The sequence below is a fragment of the Nilaparvata lugens genome, chromosome 9, assembly GCF_014356525.2.
Source record: "Nilaparvata lugens isolate BPH chromosome 9, ASM1435652v1, whole genome shotgun sequence".
In the NCBI taxonomy this organism is placed as follows: Eukaryota; Metazoa; Arthropoda; class Insecta; order Hemiptera; family Delphacidae; genus Nilaparvata; species Nilaparvata lugens.
In genome coordinates this window covers 31,995,686-32,013,493 of record NC_052512.1, presented here as the reverse complement: position 1 = coordinate 32,013,493, position 17,808 = coordinate 31,995,686, and the positions used below count along the sequence as shown (strand labels likewise).

Sequence of the window (17,808 nt, the reverse complement as noted above, 5' to 3'; positions counted from 1 at the left end):
TTATTTATGCTTAATTTTTATTTTTTTAAATTATTTTATACTTTTGATTATAAAATTAAGTATTTTCTTTTGTTATGTTTTGGATATGTATTTATTGTATGGCAAATAAATGATTTGATTTGATTTAATTTGAAACTCCAACATAAACATCTAAACATATAAACAGAAATTGCTCGTTTAATAGTATAGGATGAGAGAAGATTTGTGAGCTGGCCACACACAGAAATAAAAATCAGTTGTTATAATCATTGCGTCATCCAACAGCCGTCGGTAGATGGTAGACAAAAGTGTGTGCTGCCATTACCTACTACAGTCGAACCTCTCTATAACGAACCTCCACTTAACGAAATCCTCTACACAACGAATCTTTACCTGGTCCCATGACATTCTAAGTTCTAGCTGCTTATTTACCTCTATTTAACGAATTTCAGACCTCTCAACAACAAAGTTTTCTCTAGATTCCAACATAAGAAATGTAGTGTGTATAGGAAGCAGACGGTCATTTTCAAGGACTTGTTTAGTTTCAGCAGAAAGGTCAATAGACTAAAAATAATGGCAATTCAGGTAGGAAGAAGATAGGGTGGTAGACAGTCAATAGAGGTTGAAACACATGTCGAAAATTGAATTCCAAGAACTTGTCATTTGTAGACCAGGCTGGTGAACGACTGGACTTTCCCATTCTTGATTTTGTCACACATTTCATTTCTTGACACTGACTATGATGATGATGGCTGTGACGAACCTGAGGAGAAGAATCCGTCAGATCAAGAAGTTCTAGAAGCTTTCAAAATTATCAGGCAAGGATTAAAACTGAAAAACAGTATACCAGACAACATGTTCGACTGTTTGAATAGATGTGAGTAGTTTATTTTATACAAATGCAGAATTAAACCGAAAATTACTCACTTTCTCAAATAAAACATTAAGAATAGGAGAGATGAGTCTTAGACCTCACTTCGCTCGGTCAATTAATCGATGTTTTTCAATTTTCTTTCGAATTCACAAAATTTTAATTCTTATTAATGCCGCGGTACGAACGACGTCCGAACTTGGGTCATAGAACTCGAAATTCTGTAAATTTACAATATGCATGGGAAAATCAGCAGCAAGGAGATATACCTTTCAATTCAACTGTGGGGCATATAAGTATAAAAATGAAGCACCCGGATTGTGTTGCGCCAGTGGTCAAGTCAAATTGTTTCAATTGACTCTACCACCAGCACCACTTCATTCATTGGTTTCCGGAAATGGAGCAGACTCCAAACATTTTTTGAAAAATATCCAGCAATACAACAATTGCTTTCAAATGACATTATTTGAGGCAACAAAAATTGTTCAGGATAGATTTATGCCTACTTTCAAAATTAAGAGACAAATTTATCACCGAACTGGTTCCCCATTGCCAATGACAGATAGTGACTACAATTTTTGCAAATTTATTTTATGGGCGATTCAGAAAAACAAGTCAATCAGCGTTGTGCACACAGCACTTCAGTAAAAAGGCCAATTGTTGAACAACTCCAAATATTTTTCCATCAACACAATGCATTGATTGCATCATTCAAGACTGCACTAGACCACCACATGCCATCTGATTACCACAAAATTGTCATCAGAGCTGATAAGACACCTGCCGGGCATCACCCAAGGCGTTTCAATGTCCCTTCAATTGACGAAGTGTGTGTGAGTGCTTCCATTCAAACCAATACGCAACAAGCACCTGGATGCAAAATGCCGCATCGTGCCTCCTCAGGTGTGCATTCAGCTAAAGTTTTTCATGTGATGCATCAACTATTTGGCGGTACGAAGTTCGCCGGGCCAGCTAGTGATGAATAATTCTATAGTCTGATTTTTACGGTAATATTAGCGTTCGAAGCAAACTCCTTTTCCTTTTGTATTGTACTTTAAATGCAAAATTTTAAAAAACCTCATGTACACGTCGACGCGAAATTCAAAAAGGAACATACCTGTAAATTGTACCTGTAGGAGCATCTTGTACGGACATTTTTGTTTTTTTTTTGTACTAATTTTGCTAGTTGTTTATTCTTGTTGTAATTTAATATTACTTGTATTTTATGTATGTGTGTAAAGAAAAATAAAATTGAAATTGAAATTGAAATTGAAATTTCATGAAAATCTATTACTGCGTTTCGCTGTAGACGCGCAACATATAAACATATTATAAACATAAAGAGAACTGCAAAACCGTCGACTTGAATCTCAAGGTGCGTACAGAGGTACTGATATACGCGCCGCGAACATGAGCAATTCACTTTTAATCAGCTGATGCCGAACTTTTCATATCTGCATCTTACCGTTTCTGTAAAAATACAGATATAGTCAGCTGACTAAAAGCATAGAGAAACAATAGCGTAAGTAGATATCCCATGGTATAGGGCATTTATGTCGCAACGTTTACTGTTATCTCAAGCCGATTACTGTCGATTATTGTCGATTTTTACTGTTTTGACCGGGTAGGAGTGTATGAACTAGTAGTGAATTGCTCATGTTCGCGGCGCGTATATCTGTACGCACCTTAAGACCTCACTTCACTAGGTCAATTACTTCTACATTGTAGAAAGACGATCTGACAACAGAGCAAAGCGATAAAGAGACAAACTATCTGCTTTGTTGAATGATAGACAAGGATAGCAATACCTTTGCTAATCAAACACTGTCATTATATCGTGGACCTCACTGTAAATATTTCAAAATAGCTGAAACGTTACACTATTTTCTTTTGTGTTCAATTTTATAGTTTTTTTTATTTTTAATTTAATTTAAACGTGGACTACGACTACGCCCAGTTTCGGAAAGTCAATTTTCTGACTCCAGCTGTTCAAAGTGTAGAGCTTTGTGGCTAAGTGCTGATCTCGGAAACCGGCCCTTAGAGCTTGTTCATATGAGAGCGATTTACGCTAGGTTGTCGCTCAGTTGAACAACCGAGCGGTTGCCAGGTAAAGGGAAACACATGGTGCCGTACACATGCAACTCTCGGTTTTAGTAGTCGCCGGCGAATCGCGGCGGTTGTAGTCTCCAGTCCAACCGCTCGGTTGTCGCTCGGTTGTCGCTCGGTTGTCGCTCGGTTGCCGGGCGGCTCGATATACTAGAGCAGGCATGAGAGCGTACACATGTCTTCAGTCAACCGAGCGGTTTTGAGCAGAGCAGTTCACATAGTGCACATTCTATTACAATTCCAGTTCAATTAAAATTTTCAGTTCAGTTAGTAAGTTAGTTTGTAGAGGATCATATTTCATAGTAGGATAAACTAGCCCACTTTGGGACACTAAAATTCAAACAGCTATAACTTGGACAAATATAAAAAAAAATCTTCATTTTTTATTTTAATTTTATATTGATTGTATTTGCTTACACTTCATTGGCAACTGCATTGATTATCAATTGATTTTTTATTGTTAAAACAAATTTTTAAAAGTATAAACAATTGTAAACTCAATCTCATTCATCAAAACATAATCTTTTAGGTTATTTAGGTACATGATGAGCTATGTTTGGTCATTTTAAATAAATTGAATAGCTTTCTTAAAAATTGACATTTTCAGAAAATTTTGGTTTTATTCAATGAACAATACCATGCAGAATTTATCTTCCAAATCTCTTACCGTATTTGAAATGTTCTGTTCCAAAAATTTAAACTTTAAACGTTCATATCTCAAAAATTAATGATCGGAAAATAAAGTTTTTCTGAAAAAACATTTCCATTTTGATAGCTTGATGATATACAAATCGAAAAACTTTGAAATATATCACCAGTAGAAAGTTAAATGTCAGCCTTTGCCTAGTATTAACCGAGGGCAAACCGCTCATGAATCGCTGTCATGTGTACGAGGCTGGCAAATCGAGCGATTTGCCAACCGAGCGTAAGTCGCTGTCATGTGAACAAGCTCTTAGAGCTCGCTTCGCTCGGTCAATAAATAGTTACCGATCAGTGATGGTGGGGAGGAGATCGGCCATGCGCACTAAAGCTGCGCCGTGGGCGTTGGACCAGCACCAGAGGGGGGCGCGCCCCAACCGGAAGTGACGCGCCGCTTCGCTCAGTTGCCAATCGAGCACGCTGGACGGCACCACTAACCACTGCGGCAAACTGCAACAACAAACGACAATCTATACTATAATAAAGGAAACAATTGGCTTATACACGTACGGGATAGGAAAGACGTCTCAGCTACTCAACTGATTTATTTAAAATTCTGCATATTGATTCTTGATTTACCGAGGGTTAAAATTATTCTAGATTTCAGTAGGTCAAGTTTTAAAAAAGGCCCTTGCAGAGCACGGGTTACCTGCAAGCCTCAACTAAATAGATTGTTCAAACTTAATAGAGTGTTACGCTATAGAGAAAAAATGGCATGACAAGATATACCAAGGTAATAGTTATTTGTGCAACTAGTGCGCAAAGTGACAGTTTGCTGCATCGAAAGAAACGTTTACGCCCGAGCCGTAGGCGAGGGCGGAATGGTTTCTTGAGTGCAGCAAACGAACTTTGCGCACGTATTTCACATTAAATTTTTCCTACAGTTACCATTGAATATGAAAAGTGGGTAATTATGGGTAAAATTGCCTGAATAATGTAGTAGTGTTTGAATGGCGGGGGGCAGCTGTGTGGTGTGTGCTGTCGTTGTCCTTGGTTATAATATCTACTTAATAATTAGCGCGTTGTGCTTGGTTGCACCTCTGCTCACTATAGCAGCCCACTCACTGTTACCAAGTTAATTTTGATTTTGCTTCACTGGTGCTCCATATAACCTACTAACTATTTTGCGTTGTCATGCTGCAAATCTGGAGTACGCAAAGTACTCACTTTGCGCACTAGTGCGGAAAAGTGATTCTTTGCAGCCTGCAATCAGTGCACAAATGGTCACTTTTCAGGGTATCTGTAGGAAAACGTCATTTATGAATTAAATATCGGGAGACCAAGCCTCGCTCTGGAGTACAAAAGCATACAAAATTTATATTTTATTTAAAGAGGAAATTATAATATATTATTTATAGTTTATATTTAGAATGATATACTATGTTTGCTACAATAATTGTTAATATGAATAAAAAATAATGAATCTTGAACAAAATCATATCGTTGATCATGTCGACTAGTAGTTCTGTGAACAGTAGACCTCAAGCAGTATTCTCATTCACAAGTATCTGATATCACCTGTTCTAGTTGCTTCAGTTGAATCATAATTTACTCTTAAAACTGTTATTTGTTTTCTCCAAGATCGAAAACTCACTTATGTTAATGAACTCAGTTCACGTTTGAATTTGTATCCCATATGATGATTTATTCAGTTTCGTGATAATCTTTCCATCTGATAAAAATATTTCTCAACTATTTTAATTTTTTTTCAATCAAGAATATTATAATTTCTTCGGCATTATTCAGTTCATTTAATCATTTTTTATTTCATTTTCAATCACCTATTAAATTTGTTTTTCAAATGTGAGAATATTGATACTGATGGACACGCTTCATGAAAAATATTGAAACCCTATAGAAATAGACACGGCCAGACATCTGTGTAATGAATGCAATGAAGAATAATCCACTTGTCAGCTGATTTATTATGAATAATTCTATAGTCTGATTGATCCTATCTTCAAAGTAGATGATTGACCGAGCGAAGTGAGGTCTAAGATTCAAGTCTACGGTTTGCATTTCTCTTTATGTTTAAATGTTTATATGTTGCGCATTTACAGCGTAACGCAGCAATAGATATACATGAATAATGTTCCTTTTCGAATTTTCCTTTTCGACGTATACATTAGGTTTTTAAAATTTTGCATTTTGAAGATAATACAAAAGAAAAAGGAGTTTCCTTCGAACACCCATATAAGCGTAAAAATCATACTATAGAATTATTCATCATAAATCAACTGTCTAGTGGACTATAATACTACCCGTTCAAAAACATCGAACATCTTGAAAATGTATCTTTCCACAAACGTTAGTAGACCGTTGTCTACTAACTTTGTCTTTCCATAAGCTGAGGCCATGATTCTAGTTTGGAGTTTGGATATATTGATAGAAAACATTTTTTACATTTTTCTTTTTTAATCTGATGATTAAAATTGTAAAAAATATTATTGAAAAGAAATTGATGTCTAAAATCATGAAAAGTGAGAAATGAAGTTTTTTTAGGAAATCAGTATTATGGTAGTTTATTTTGTTAATTTCAACACATCGATTTTTCGCCAACACGACAACACAGAATGTTTTCTGATGGGTTGATTGGGTTGGCGTATTGACGGCAGCCAGACCTGATTAATAACAGCGCTCACACTCACATTCCGGGACGACACGTCACGGTAAGATAGGACAGAAAGCTCTATGTTTATTTGGGATTTTTTGTAGACATTTTAAATTGATGAATTATTTATTAATTTTCGAGAAAACATAACAACAGGTCAATGTAACTTACTGAGCGCGAGGTCTACTGTTCACAGAACTACTAGTATATATAGAGATATAAGAGTATGGAGGAATTCCTTTTCTTTTCATATCATCCTTAAAATGCAAAATTTCAAAAAACCTTGTGTATACATCAACGCGCAGTTGAAAAAGGAATATTACTGCCAAATCTCATCGAATTCTATCAACGCGTTTGGCCGTAATCGCGTTACATACAGATAGACAAAAGCAAATCGAGTTGAAACATAGACCTCACTACGTTCGGTAATATTTCTCTTGAGATCAGCTGATTGAATGCGATAGTTCAACAGCTGAGGCTCGCACTCGCACGACAAAAGTCTCAGCTGTTTTTCCAAGGATGAATCATCCTTTTAATGTCCTTCAGCGAGTTTTCCCAGGGATGAGACCAAGTGCAATCGAATTTTTATATAATAAACCTAATTTGTTCCGAATTTCGTGATAATCGTTTACGAGATCTGGTGACATACAAACATAAAAGCAGAACTGTTCCATATGACAAATGAGTAAAGTAAGGAGAAAGAGAAGAAGGAGAAGGAGAAGGAGAGGTAGAAGGAGAAGGAGGAGAGGTAGAAGGATAAGAAGAAGAAGAAGTGATATTTGTAGTTTGACTGACCTGTTGGAGAGTTGAAAGTCATGGTTGACTCCAGTGAGCCTCCAGCCCACACAGCCGGTGCGCGCCAACTCTCTCCCCCACTCCCCCGCCTCCCGGAACATGCTGGTGTCTCTCTCACACTTGTAGTACGGCTCCCTGAACAGAGAGAGACAAACACTAAGTACAGGGTGCGGCAGCAAAACTCCCTTTTTTAGTAAATATAACTCTTTGTATGGATCAGAAAGTTTGAATTTATTTTTTCGTAATGCAGACACATATATAAAGGTGGAAATTTACTGAGATGTTGCAAATATTGTTCAAATGCTGATGAATTGATAATATTATTATCAAACGAAAATCCAAATTAAATGCTGAATTCACCCCGAAGACTTCTGCTACTGCATTGAATTTCCTTCCATCTAGCTGTTTACCCTGTTGTCAATATTTGCAGTAGCAGAAGTCTTCTGTGTGAATTACAGCATTTAATTTGGATTTTCGTTTAATAATAATTATCAATTCATCAGCATTTGAATAATTGCAACATCTCAGTAAATTTCCATCTGTAGACTGGCTGGCCGCTATGGCTTCGTATAAATGAGCGCTGCTATCCAGAGATTGTCAGTTTGGTGTAAGGTTAAGCATTCCTGACCGGCAATTAGAAGGTACTGGGTTCAATTCCCGGGCTGACAAATGATTTTTGAATAGTAGCGCTTATTTAATTTCCATCTAGCTGTTTACCCTGTAGTCAATATTTGCAGTAGCAGAAGTCTTCGGGTTGAATTATAGCATTTAATTTGGATTTTCGTTTAATAATAATTATCAACATATATAAAGTTTTGTTTCAATTAGTTTTGGATATCAAATCAGGTAGGTAACGTCCCCCATTCTCCATACACTGAGTAAAATAAATTTATAGTTGTGAATGATATTGTATGTACATATCATTGTATAAATAAATGAATAAAAAAAACGATTTCTCGCGTTTGTCATGTCTCCTGCCAGAATTCCAGGCATTATGTTAGCAATTTCTTCCCTGATACTGGTCTTCAAATCTTGGTCCTTGGACGGTTCACATAAACAAGGGATTTCAAAAACCCCATAGAAAACAAGGGTTTAAATGTCCAAATACTGCTATTAATAGTTATATTATACCGGGTTATCATAAAAGAATGGTGCGGTTTCAGTAATTCGTAGGAAGATTGTAGGGAAATTTTAAAATGTTATATTGGTATCTCTGAAAGCCTCTAACCCAAAAGTTTGTTTATAAGCTGTTCTAACCTCAACATCAGTTCTTGTACTGTTGTTGCGGTGAGTTTAGTGAGTTACTATGTTCTCGGTTAAAGATAAAGCAAAGTGTGTTTTATTGATGGCTGAATTAAAATCCGTAATTTTAGTTCAACGTGCGTTCCGACGTGAATTTGGAAGAGATCCACCGCACAAAAATAACATAACACGCTGGTTTAATCAATTTGAAGAAACCGGATCAGTTCAGAAACAGAAATCAACCGGCAGACCAAGTGTACCGGACGAAACGGTTGAACAAATTAGACAATCGGCAATTAGAAGTCCTGGGAAGTCCATCCCTCGTCGAAGCGTTGAATTAGGTATTCCGAAAACAACGGTTCACAAAGTTTTACATAAAAAACTCAAATTACACGCTTATAAAATCCAGGTACTGCAGGAATTGAAACCCAATCATTGTATAAATAAATGAATAAAAAAAACGATTTCTCGCGTTTGTCATGTCTCCTGCCAGAATTCAATTCAATTCAATTTATTTGCCATATATACAAAATTTATACAATTACAAATTCACATAATAATTGGGTACATCCTACAGAAATTCAGAATATACTCTATTCTAGAAATAATAAAAATAAATTAGTTGTAACATAACTGAAATCCCAGTTGTACTCATTTTACCGGCAATAATTGCTAGCAGAGACACGTGTCTGATCGCTAGCAATGAGTTCAGTTCAAATCATTGAAAGATTTTTTTTTTTTGGACTGAAACACAAAAAAAGAACTTTGTTGAAATTCACAAAATCACAATATTATTTTAGGTATTCACCAAATCAATCTATTATGTGTAATTTTATGATTAAAAGTCTATTTAGAAAAATATTCTAGTTTTTACCCATTCATCAATATCTTTTGTAAGTTTTTTTTTTATTTTATGGGTGAATAAGTTTAAGGGAATTATATTAATCAGCATATTGCAGTTGTGTTCATACTGTCTTCTACTTACTAAAAGTCTGGAGAATCTGACCATGAATTTCATTGTAATCGATGGACGAGTGTTGTAATTGAGAGCACGGATTGTTGGTAAATGTTTAGTTTTATTAATAGAAAGGATTAAGTTTTTTATATATTGCTGTCTTATGGTGAGAACATTCATTTCTTGGAAAACGTCCCTACTAGGATAGATCCTTGGTTTGCCCAAGGCTGCTTTGACTAAAAATTTCTGCAAAATGAAAACTTTCTTTAAATGAGTATCATATGCGCCACCCCACACCTCCAAACAATATGTGAATAGAACATGTGCATAGGCTAAGTAGATATTCCTTATGATGTCATGGATAGTTAACTGATTAATTTTGTAATTCCAGGCATTATGTTAGCAATTTCTTCCCTGATACTGGTCTTCAAATCTTGGTCCTTGGACGGTTCACATAAACAAGGGATTTCAAAAACCCCATAGAAAACAAGGGTTTAAATGCCAATCAAATACTGCTATTAATAGTTCTATTATATTAAGAATTCTGCACATACCTGAAATCGTAGGCATACAGCAGCTGGTGACGTCTGGGAAAGGCATGATGCAATAACGCATTGGTCAGCGTTTTTCCATGACCCACTGGAGAAAACTTAAAGCTGAAGGTCATCGTTCTCATATTCTGCAATGAAATAGACAATCATAAAAGATTCATTTACAACTGTCGATCTATACTATAATAAAGGAAATAAAGGAACGTACGGGATAGGAAAATTATGTTTGACGCATCATTATGTCTCAACTACTGGACTGATTAACTCAAAATTTTCATATAGATTCTTAATTCATTAAGTTTTCTCTTCAATTAACATAGAGAAAAATGCAAAACCGTCGGCTTGAATCTTAAGCTGCGTTTACACCGGTGTTAATAACACGAGTTATCAACAAAAAGATATTAACTTGACAGAATCGTCAAAAAGTTAACAACTCGTGTTTCTAAGAGAAAATTCCTTGTTATCAACAAGATCTTGTTACCAATATAATTGACTTCCATATGATTTCATTTACATTACATTTACATTACATTAACGAGACTATTCATGTTATATAACAGCCGGAATAAAAAGCAAAAAACTGTCTTCAAAATACTTTAAATTGAAACAGGTGTGATCATTAACATAATGATATTCATCTGATCTAATGTAAACAAATTATAATGCGTTTACACCAGAGTTGATAACAAAAGTTCTTAACTTATGTTAATAACATTTTCTTTTGGCTGCTAGTTTTGTTAGCAACAAAAGTTAATAACGTTGTCACGTGTTTTGTCTGCAGTTATTAGGGAACATCTGTAGATGTAGGGTAGGGATGCTGGGCGAGGGGGTTGCGGGGAAGATAGGAACCTGTTATTAAGGCTGTTTGGTACACTTTTTTTATCATTTAAATTGAATAATCTTTTTCAATGTAATTGTTAAGGTCATTATAAGAGTCAGGAAAAGTGGCAACTGGAAAATTTAAGTGGTCTAATAAGCGAGTTATGGGTTGTGTGGCGTGCGTGGTGAGCATGACAGTGCTCTACAGTAGCGCTGCCACCACCAGGTTTTTAGGGTCCTGGGCCTGCTACTTTTAAAGGATAATTCAAATAAATACGCCAATTCACCAAAACAATCTCACTCTATTAAACAAATCCTATAACAAACATCTATACGCTCAGTTTCTCGAGCTTAATTCAATAGTGAAATTATATTTTTGATTAACTCACACTCTTTTTATTTATCTTGAAAAAACATTCCTAAATCTTCAGTTCACCTTCTCGCCTATAAAAGTGTAAATCCACCTAACGGTACACGATGGTTCGACCGAATAGAGGCACACCGAAGAATGAGGTCAATGCTCCGAAGCCAGCTATTTCTGGAGCATTGTCCGAAGAGACCCTCCTCATTATTCGACAGCAAATCGAAGAGTCTGTCCACAGTGCTGTATCAATGGCTGTGAAATCTATTTTCGAGGAACTTCAGGCATTGAAGGAGGAGAACAAACAGCTGCACGATAGAATTCGTGAGCTGGAGGTGTCTTGTCACCTGAAGGTCGACGACCTCGAGCAATATGGGCGCCGACATTCTATACGTATTTTTGGGATCCCGGAGAGTGACAAAGAAGACACGGACCTGCTGGCGCTCGATGTCTTTAACAAGAAGCTGAACGTGCCCGTGACTCTGGCGGATGTCAACCGCTCGCATCGCGTTGGAAGGCGTCAACCACCTCAACAAGGGCAAGCTAAACCCAAGGACCGACCCATCATAGTTCGACTCTGCAGCTACCGGACCAGGAAGATGATCTTCGACGCTAAGAGGAAGCTGAAGGGTTCCGGCGTCACCATTCGCGAGGATCTGACTGCGGAGCGTCTCAAGATCCTCAACGCTGCGGCCGACCGTCATGGGCATAGGAATGTCTGGTCATCGGACGGGAGGATCAAGATCTCTATCGGCGAGGGAGGATCCAAGAGGGTCCACACAGTCGAGAGGATGACCGACCTTCAAAAAATAAAGGTAAATTAAATCATTTCAGGATTCGATTACTAAGGTGCCCTTCACTACAAAAATAGGAAATTCGTATTAAAACATTTCACAATAGATATACCTTGGCATTTTTCATGAGCTGGCTTTCTGTTCTATAAATGAATCTTTCCACTGCTATTTATGATTATGTATGAGGCAATTATTTCAAACTAAGGAGATCCACATTTGTTAATACTGATTAATAATTTATCTTGATATTAATTCCCAAAACTACGTTCAATGCATCAACTACTATACTCCAGAGGGTACTTAGAGAATCATTATCTCTATTCTTACTAATAATTATTACATCTCTTACCAAAATTATTTCCATAATTAATAATTTTCGAAATGCTGAATTTCAAATAAATTGGATGATTAACATACGTTATAGATATGGATGTAATCTATAGGTAAAGATAGTAATCTCTTCTATATTAGGTGTACATAATGATATCTCCTACTGTTGCCACAGCTCGAGCAATAGAAGCAAATGTGTGAAGAATTATTGATAGAACGGAGGGGTGGGTAGTCTGTTCATATGCTTATATAGGGGCTGTGTTTCATTTAATGTTATCTTAGACATTCATCACTAAAATATTACAGTTCTCAATTTACTACTTTTATTGTTATTGCAACTCCCAATAGTTAATTATACTTCTAATACTATATAATATTTTTCACACTTCACCGTTCAATCCTATTTAAAACTCATCTAAAATAATCTAGCACTTTCTCCATCGTCTCCTCTACTTCTTATTTTTCTTTCTAATTTCTCTTCTTGATCTTATATTTATAATGATTACTTGAATATTGTTGTTTGCGATGATGATTATTATTCTTTTCTATTCTTCTTCTTCTTTTCTTCTTCTTTTCTTCTTCTTTTCTTCTTCTTTTCTTCTTCTTTTCTTCTTCTTTTCTTCTTCTTTTCTTCTTCTTTTCTTCTTCTTCTTCTCTCCTTGATTAATTCAAGATCACAATACGATGTTCTATTTCTTATTCTATAGTTCAGTTTCATAAGTTCTTCTCAATTTGTGCACATTCCTTCTTTCTCTTCTTTTCTTCCCCATTGTTATCATTATTTTCCCTGTGATTTTTTCACTAGCTATCCAGCATGTTCAAATGTTTATTTCTCTTTCTATATCTATTTATCTTCCTACCTTTTCTCTTTCTATCTGATTACCTTCTACTAGTATCCATATATTATATTATAATATCCATATATTTATCCATATAATATTCGATTCTTTCCCACATTGAATCATACTATTCCTCTTCAATTTTATGGGGATATTATTCATTATCAGTTGTATTATGTATCTTTTCTCAATTGATAACTTTCTTCAAAGATTTTTCGTTTTTCTGCTGGCTTTTTCTTCTCTTTTTCAGTTTTTACTGGATCCCATTTCGCTCTATCTCCACCATGAACACGATCTTCCACTACTGGATTCCATCTCTCTCTATCTCCACTTGGACTCGATTTTCCACCACTGGATTCCATCTCTCTCTGTCTCCACTTGGACTCGATCTTCCACTACTGGATTCCTTCTCGCTTACCTCCACTTGGACCCGATTCTTCCACTACTGGATACCTACTCGCTCTATCTCCACTTGGACCAGATCTCCCACTACCAGTTCTTCCTCAATCTTCGTCTTATTCACCATTAGGATTATTCATCACCGGAACTCCACACATCTACATCTTATTGTGTTTAGTGAATTTTGTTTTGAACTAGTGCTTTAAATAGTGAAGGGAGCCGAACTGTCAAGGCATGCTGAATGCACTCGAATCAAGAGACTTTTTCATTTAGGTTAAGTTTTATCAGTTTCATCCCCATTTTCCCCGTCATGTGTCGTTCTGAGGTCGGTTCACGATTGGTCTGCTGCTTCCATGATGCCTCTCACTGACACGTCAGCTCGCTCGCCCTCAAGTAGGTATGATTATTTCAATAATAGTAATAATGACGCAGGTATGTTTCTAGCAAATAAGCTCCACTCTTTCAAAAAACTTTTCAAGGCTGCTCACCTTAACGTACAATCCCTCAGTTGCCACATTGATGAACTCAGAGCAATCTTCCGTTTTCAGGACTTCAATATAATCGGAATTTCCGAATCATTTTTGAAGCCTAGTATTTCATCAAATTTTGTTGCATTGCCTGGATATAATCTTTTCCGGAATGATAGATTAAATAAAGCTTGTGGGGGTGTAGCAATTTATGTGAAAGAAGGTATCAAAACAAAAGTTTTAATCACATCTAAACAAGAGTATTGTTCCAGACCAGAGTTTATGCTACTTGAATTATCCTTATCTAGTACTGATAAATTACTCGTTGGTATCTGTTATCGCCCACCAAAAATAGGTCATTTCACAGATTTCGAAAGTGCCTTGCTTTCTCTTATGCCTTGTTATAACCGTATACTAGTTATGGGGGATATGAACACCGACTTGAACATGACAAATCGTAACTTTGACTACTTTCAACTGACTACAATTTTCCAATGCCTAAACATGACTATTTTACCTCTCGATCCAACTCATCATACTAATGAATCAGACACACTCATTGACCTTCTCATTGTTAGTGATCCCAATGAGGTTGTTCAAGCAGGCCAAATCTCAGTCCCAGCTATTTCTAGACATGATTTGATCTACTGTGTACTTTCCCATAAGATACCCAAGCCAGAACAGAAAATTATCACTTATAGAGACTTCAAAAACTTTGATGAAGCCGCCTTCCTGACTGATGTGGCTCAGACTCCATGGCATCAAATTGAAGCATTACCCTCAGTTGATGACATGGTCAAGACTTTCGAGAATTGGACTTTGACTTTGTATGACAAACATGCACCTTATGTGACAAGGAGGATTAATAGAAAACGACGAGTACCGTGGATGACTGAAGACATACTTAAGATGATGGGACGTAGAGACAAAGCACATAGAAAATTTAAAAAGACATTTGACTTGGACAGTTTGATAGAGTATAGGAGCCTTAGAAATAGGGTTAAACAGGAATTACGGAACTCAAAGATTAGGTACTTGAATTCGTTTATGACAAACAATAGACAAGACTCTAAATCACTTTGGCAGGGAATAAAAGAATTCGGGCTTGGCAAAGAGAAATCGAATCCACAAATTGACTTACCATTGAATAATATAAATGACCATTTCGTTTCACACTCTAACCAACGCGACGAAGTTGTCATTGCTAATCACATTGATGATCTTGAAGAGCAGGTTACAAACTTAGATTTACCAATCACTGATCAATTTCATTTCCATCCAATCTCAGAAGAAGACACTTTCAGAGCAATTCAACGTATTCATAGTAATGCTATGGGTGTAGACAAAATTCCTATTAAATTTATCAAGAAGATGTTATTTGCTGTTTTACCAACCATTACATACATTTTCAACAAGTCACTTGAAGAAGGCATTTTCCCTGAAAACTGGAAGTTTGCTCTGGTTCGCCCTCTAAATAAAGTTCCATCACCCAATAAAGTTGAGGATTTTAGACCAATCAGTATTTTACCTGCATTGTCCAAAGTGCTAGAAAGACTCATTCATGCTCAAGTTGTAAAATTTCTAGACAACAATAGTAAGCTTCATAACTTTCAATCAGGCTTTAGAAAATTCCATTCAACTGAGACAGCTCTGCTTCGTGTCACTGATGATATAAGGTTAGCTATGGACCAAAGAAAATGCACCATCCTCACCCTATTTGATTTTTCTAAAGCATTCGATACTGTTGATCATACAGTCCTTCTGAATAAGTTGGCTATTCTTGGTTTCAGTCACAACTCGTTAGTTTGGTTTAAATCCTATCTATTAGGTAGGAAACAATGTGTATCTGTCGGTGACAAAAAGTCAACTTGGAAAAACGTTATGCATGGAGTACCACAAGGTTCAATTTTAGGCCCTCTCCTCTTCACTTTGTATGCTAATGACCTTTCTTCCATTATCAAATTCTCCAGTTTCCATACTTATGCAGACGACCTTCAAATCTATTTAAGCTGTCCCATAACAAAAATTAATGAAACAGTTGGAATAATGAATCAGGATATCAATTCGATAGTGGAATGGACAAAGAAAAATGGCCTTAAGCTTAATCCCATCAAAACACAACCCATTATAATTGGATATTCTCGTCTTATAAACAATATTGACCTTGAATCGATTCACAAAATTAGTGTAGACGGTAATGACATTCCTTACTGTAGCTCAGTTAAAAATTTAGGCATTATTATGAATAATACTCTTGACTGGTCAGAACAAGTGAACAAAACTTGTAAAAAGGTATTCTCAGCCATGCATGCATTGAAGAAAATGCACGATATCCTCCCTAGAAACATTAAATTATTATTGGTTCAATCTCTCATCTTCCCACATTTAATGTATTGTAATTCTGTTCTTAACGATATGCAAGTCACTCTGAATGATAAACTACAGCGTTGCCAAAATTATTGTCTACGTTTCGTCTACTTTCTTTAAATGAGTATCATATGCGCCACCCCACACCTCCAAACAATATGTGAATAGAACATGTGCATAGGCTAAGTAGATATTCCTTATGATGTCATGGATAGTTAACTGATTAATTTTGTAATTCCAGGCATTATGTTAGCAATTTCTTCCCTGATACTGGTCTTCAAATCTTGGTCCTTGGACGGTTCACATAAACAAGGGATTTCAAAAACCCCATAGAAAACAAGGGTTTAAATGCCAATCAAATACTGCTATTAATAGTTCTATTATATTAAGAATTCTGCACATACCTGAAATCGTAGGCATACAGCAGCTGGTGACGTCTGGGAAAGGCATGATGCAATAACGCATTGGTCAGCGTTTTTCCATGACCCACTGGAGAAAACTTAAAGCTGAAGGTCATCGTTCTCATATTCTGCAATGAAATAGACAATCATAAAAGATTCATTTACAACTGTCGATCTATACTATAATAAAGGAAATAAAGGAACGTACGGGATAGGAAAATTATGTTTGACGCATCATTATGTCTCAACTACTGGACTGATTAACTCAAAATTTTTCATATAGATTCTTAATTCATTAAGTTTTCTCTTCAATTAACATAGAGAGAAATGCAAAACCGTCGGCTTGAATCTTAAGCTGCGTTTACACCGGTGTTAATAACACGAGTTATCAACAAAAAGATATTAACTTGACAGAATCGTCAAAAAGTTAACAACTCGTGTTTCTAAGAGAAAATTCCTTGTTATCAACAAGATCTTGTTACCAATATAATTGACTTCCATATGATTTCATTTACATTACATTTACATTACATTAACGAGACTATTCATGTTATATAACAGCCGGAATAAAAAGCAAAAAACTGTCTTCAAAATACTTTAAATTGAAACAGGTGTGATCATTAACATAATGATATTCATCTGATCTAATGTAAACAAATTATAATGCGTTTACACCAGAGTTGATAACAAAAGTTCTTAACTTATGTTAATAACATTTTCTTTTGGCTGCTAGTTTTGTTAGCAACAAAAGTTAATAACGTTGTCACGTGTTTTGTCTGCAGTTATTAGGGAACATCTGTAGATGTAGGGTAGGGATGCTGGGCGAGGGGGTTGCGGGGAAGATAGGAACCTGTTATTAAGGCTGTTTGGTACACTTTTTTATCATTTAAATTGAATAATCTTTTTCAATGTAATTGTTAAGGTCATTATAAGAGTCAGGAAAAGTGGCAACTGGAAAATTTAAGTGGTCTAATAAGCGAGTTATGGGTTGTGTGGCGTGCGTGGTGAGCATGACAGTGCTCTACAGTAGCGCTGCCACCACCAGGTTTTTAGGGTCCTGGGCCTGCTACTTTTAAAGGATAATTCAAATAAATACGCCAATTCACCAAAACAATCTCACTCTATTAAACAAATCCTATAACAAACATCTATACGCTCACTCTCTCTAAACATAATCACTCCTCAATCACATTACTAGTAAACTACATCTCACTATCTCGCG

General features: G+C 36.1%; 1 protein-coding gene across 1 annotated transcript in view; it reads right to left on the bottom strand.

Moving 5' to 3' along the window:
- The window catches only part of LOC111047062 (myotubularin-related protein 10-B), a 65,480-nt gene that overhangs the window by 22,892 nt on the left and 24,780 nt on the right, over window positions 1-17,808 (bottom strand). Inside the window, exons 5-8 of the mRNA XM_039435247.1 lie at window positions 16,590-16,714; window positions 11,896-11,917; window positions 7,062-7,174; window positions 3,944-4,105 (exon numbers count right to left, since the gene is read on the bottom strand). Of these exons, the coding sequence (XP_039291181.1) occupies window positions 3,944-4,105; window positions 7,062-7,174; window positions 11,896-11,917; window positions 16,590-16,714 (422 nt within the window). The remainder of the gene's footprint in view (window positions 1-3,943; window positions 4,106-7,061; window positions 7,175-11,895; window positions 11,918-16,589; window positions 16,715-17,808) is intronic.